Source organism: Pteropus vampyrus, unplaced genomic scaffold (assembly GCF_000151845.1).
Source record: "Pteropus vampyrus isolate Shadow unplaced genomic scaffold, Pvam_2.0 Scaffold215, whole genome shotgun sequence".
Classification (NCBI taxonomy): Eukaryota; Metazoa; Chordata; class Mammalia; order Chiroptera; family Pteropodidae; genus Pteropus; species Pteropus vampyrus.
This window is the reverse complement of record NW_011888996.1, coordinates 3,087,286-3,091,702: the sequence shown is the minus strand read 5'-3', so window position 1 is coordinate 3,091,702 and position 4,417 is coordinate 3,087,286. Positions and strand designations below refer to the sequence as shown.

At 54.8% G+C, this 4,417-nt stretch overlaps 1 protein-coding gene across 1 annotated transcript; it reads right to left on the bottom strand.

The window, feature by feature from the left end:
* Positions 1 to 365: 365 nt before the first annotated feature.
* Positions 366 to 4,153, bottom strand: KCNS2 (potassium voltage-gated channel modifier subfamily S member 2). Its single transcript, XM_011372911.1, has 2 exons — positions 3,836 to 4,153; positions 366 to 3,191 (listed from the first exon to the last, which is right to left on the bottom strand). The coding sequence occupies exon 2, from the start codon at positions 3,146 to 3,148 to the stop codon at positions 1,715 to 1,717; it is 1,434 nt and encodes a 477-aa protein (XP_011371213.1). The 5' UTR covers positions 3,149 to 3,191; positions 3,836 to 4,153; the 3' UTR covers positions 366 to 1,714.
* Between the last annotated feature and the right edge of the window lie 264 nt (positions 4,154 to 4,417).

Genomic DNA, 4,417 nt, shown 5'->3' with positions numbered 1-4,417 from the left:
TGACAAGATCCTCACCTCAAGTTGAAGGTGTGTATTACCTTCAACTAAGAGACAAAATGAACCTCTTTAGGGAAGGCCCAACCCTTGGATAAAAAGCCTGCCTAACTCCATGCTTAGACTCCTGGATTCTACAGCTTTTCCAAAGACTGAACAAAATGGAAGCCGACTGATTACGTAGAAGACAGTGGAGAACACCTTACAAAGGAACCCAGGTTCCCCTTCACAATGTCATGTGCTAGTTAACCAAAGAAGAGGAAGAGCATTTTGAAGAAGGGTGAGAGGTCTCAACCTTCTACAGAAGTTTATAAGTTTAAAGGCCTTTTAAATAGCATTAAGCTTTTCAAGAAGCTGACAATTATTTACAATAGCAATGTTTTCTTTTACAACTCTTGCCTTTTTCCTGTCCTCTACCCACCCTCCCCCAACAAAAGGCGATTGAAATGGAAATAAGAGCTACAGTCTTCCCATCCTGGGTAGCAACACAGCCTTCTTACGTTTCCGTATTCTGAATACACACTTCCACACCACCAGGTTTCCATGTCATACCAGGAACTCCAGGGCAATTAGAGTGTCATATACAGCATACTGTATCCTAGAAGCAAAACTATCTGAGTAAATTCTGCTTAGAAAAAAAGGGCTCTCATTTTATAAGCTTGCAGAGCAGGCAACAAAAGTTTCTAAGCCACTGCCCTTGCTCGGAACCCAACAACGTTCCCCTTGGGGAGGCAACACAACGGTAAACCTCTTTTCAGTTGAGAAAGACAACATGACCTTATTTCTAAACATTTAAAAAACTAAAGATTTCAAAAACATGCTAATATCTAAGACACGGCAACGTTTGGTCAAACAGCCTAAACCAGGAACCTCAGCCAGAAATAAACGTCTCCACGGTCACGCTGTATAAAACGAAGGCCTGACTTTGCAAAGTCTTTAAACATCCTGCAATTTGGCCTATGTTTAGCTAAGTCCCTGTCCCTAACGCATCTGTTCGGGAAAAAAAACTTCTATCTTCAATACATGTTTAACTGAGTAACATTTTCTAAAGAGCAACATTTATGCGATGAACATCAGCATACATTGTTCTAAAGGTGACCAGTGTGCCCATGCAAGTCACAGAGCTGCAGACCATTTATAAAAATAACTCACAGACTTGCATTGCTTATGGGCTTAACTTCACGTTCTCTTTGTTTTGGTATTAAAACTAAAGGAAAGCAATGAGTAAAACTCTGAGACTTTGTTTTCACATGACGTGAGCAAAATCCCATCATATCCTTGCTAATCCCATAGATATGTTTCCACTGGACAGACTTGTGGGGGCTTTTTGTACAGAACTCACATGACAACCTCAGAAACAGGAGCACAAACAACTCACAGACAGTACTGGGCCACGAGCACTAGAATAGAGAACACGGTGAACAGAAAAATTAACTTTCTGGGTGGTACTCATCCAGCAGAAAGGTGAACATTTTATGCCCACGATGCAAAGACCAGTGAATGTCATTTCACTGAAGGGCACAAAGGCAGGTGTCAGACACACCACCCTCTAAAAATGATTCTAAATACTGCAAAAGCAACCTGGGGCGCATATCCCATGCATCTCTCCCCTTTGGGGCTGGGCATACTCATTACGCCATAGCCCCAAGGTGCCTGGACTGTGCCAGAGACAGTAGAGGCAACTCAGCAACGTGGTTTTGAGGGCCACAATTCCTCCTGGCTACTGTAGGGAATCATTTAAACTTAGTTCGCTCGGTGAGCTCCTGCTCATGTTTGTCAGGCTTGCCATGAGGGATTTAACTTTATGGGCGTAGTAGTCCCTTAAATTGACTGACGGGACCTCCTTCATTCCATCTCCAAAGTCACAGCTGCGCATGGCACTCTCAAGTTGCTTTTGGCGCCGATAAAAGTGGGAGAATTTATTGAAGATCAAGGTGATGGGCAGTACCACAACTAGGATACCTGCCAGGATGCAGGCAGAGGCGGTCAGCTTCCCTGCTGTGGTTCCTGGGACCACATCCCCATACCCCACAGTGGTCATACTGACGGTGGCCCACCACCAGCAGGCAGGAATGGTGGCCAGACCCTCATTCTCCTCCTTTTCGATGGTGTAGGCTACTACAGAAAAGATGGAAATCCCCACGGAGAGGTAGAGCAAAAGCAGCCCTACTTCTTTGTAGCTGTATTTCAGGGTGGCCCCCAGGGAGCGGAGGCCAGTGGAGTGCCTGGCCAGCTTTAGGATGCGGAATATCCGCATCAGCCTCAGGACCTGGGCCACCCTGCCCAAGTTGGCCAAGGTAGGTGTGCTCTCCACCACCAGGTTCACTACCAGAGTGATGTAAAAGGGTACGATGGACATGAGGTCAATAAGGTTTAGGGCATTCTTGAAAAACTTGAGGAAGTCAGGGGCCACAGCAAACCTGGCCACCAGCTCAAATGTGAACCAGGCGATGCCAAAGTGCTCCACAATTTCGAACCTGGGGTCCTCCCCAGGGTTGCCCTGGCTGTCGGGGATCTGAAAGTCTGCCAGGCTGTTGAGGCACATGGTGATGATGGACCCCAACACCACCAGGATGGACAGGATGCTGAAGACCCGACTCAGGACCGAGTACCCGGGGTTGTCCAGCGCGAGCCACAGCTGCCTGCGCAAGTTGCCCAAGGGCTGCCCATCGAACTTGGAGGCGTCATTGTAGAAGGCCAGGATCTCATCAAAAGAGGATGTGGTGCTCTCCTGGTCGCTCTGCTCGTCCCACTTTTCCTGCTCGGGTTCCACTTTGCGGCCATGGTAGCTGTAGCTGCAGCAGGAGTCTATGAAGAACTCGTTGATTCCCCAGTACTCGATCTCCTGGCTGAAGGAGAACACACACAGCTCTGCCATGACGTGAAGTTTCCCGGTATGGTAGAAATGCAGCACGTAGGGGAAGAGCTCGGGGTTGCGGTCAAAGTAGAACTCACGCTGGACATCGTCGTAATCATCGCAGAGCTCCAGAATGGCCTCACGCGAGTGGCAGAGCAGCAGGCGGCCCAGGCGCGTCTCGGGGAAGCGCAGCAAGGTGTGCGAGCGCAGTCTCCTCTTGAAGCCTCCTACGTTGATGCGGATCTCTCCATCCTCGACGTTGGCCTCCGACACATCCCACAGGCTCTGGCGGGTCATGCTGGAGACGCCCAGCCTCCCGCGCCGCGCGGGGGCGCTACACCTGGAAGCGGAGGGAACAGCGTCCGGTGAGTGCGGGGTGCTCGGGACCCGGGCTCCTCTCTCTTTCTCCCCACCCCCATCTCTGGCGGGCTCGGTCCTCTCCAGTGGAGTCTCTGGGTGCTGAAGGGCACTGAGATGGGGTGGAGGGAGTGGTTCTGTGGGGTTTGGCCCCCTCTCAAGGAAAGGCTTGGGGTGGGTATGTTTCCACTAGCATGCATGGCCGCGCCTCCACCCCCAACCCAGGGTCCTGTTGGCCTCTTTACGCTTGCGGGGGTCGCGCCCCCGCGGCTCTGGGAGCCCTGGGAGGCTGCAAGCTGACCTTGCCCGTGGGCAAGTCGAGGAGACATCCCCGCCCGCTCGCCGCAGACAGGCGGGATCGGAGCTGGGATGCGCACGGGCAGGGCTGGGCCGAGATGGGGGCGCGTAGCTTCGGGAGGGGGGCGGGGAAATTCAGCGCTCGAATCTGTAAACCCGGGCTGGGGGAAGGGCCTGGCGTCCCCTGCGTTCAGCCCCCACTTCTGGAGCCCCTTCGGCCCCCGCTCCGGGCCTCTCTGCCTGTCAGGCGCCGTGCCCCGGAGCCGCGTGCGCCGCGCCTTACCCAGCAGAGCTGCCGGGGCTCGCCCGGAGCGTTCTGGAAGCGCTTACCTGTGAGCAATGCGACCCGCGGCCAAGGCCGGCGGGAAACTTCCCCGACCTGCTGGCGAGCATCGCTGCGGCCGCCGCTGCGGGCTGGCTGTGCGTGTACGCGCGGGTGCGAGAGTGTGTGCGCCTGTGTATGCGCCCGGCGGGCCGGCGGGCGGGGTCCGCCAAGCGTCTCCTCCTGTCTCCCGCCGGAGATGCCGCCGTCACCCGCAGTTGCGGGAGACTCACAGGTGGCTGCTGGCCCCGACGCTCACAGAACCACCTCTATCGATCCGCACGTCCCTCAGCCTCTAAGAGACAGCAGCACGCGCCTGAGGCGCCGGCGGGAGCCGGAGCGGGAGCCGAGCCGGAGCCCCTTGCAGTGGTGCTGAACGGACAGCTCCGCGCTCCCCAGCCCCGGCTCCGCCGCCGCCCGACTCCGGAGATGCCGCCGCCGCTGCAGCGTCTCTGCTCTCCTCCCGCGCCTCACACCCCTTTGCGCCCCTGGCACACTGCAGGACCAAACCTTTCCCAAGCCCTCACCCATCCCCTAGTGACAGCTTTTATCGAGACCCTCCCTCCTACCAGGGGGCAGGCAGAGGACTG

Coding starts and splice junctions, on each gene's coding strand:
- KCNS2 (XM_011372911.1), bottom strand. CDS start 3,148: ATGACCCGCCAGAGCCTGTGGGATGTGTCGGAGGCCAACGTCGAGGAT.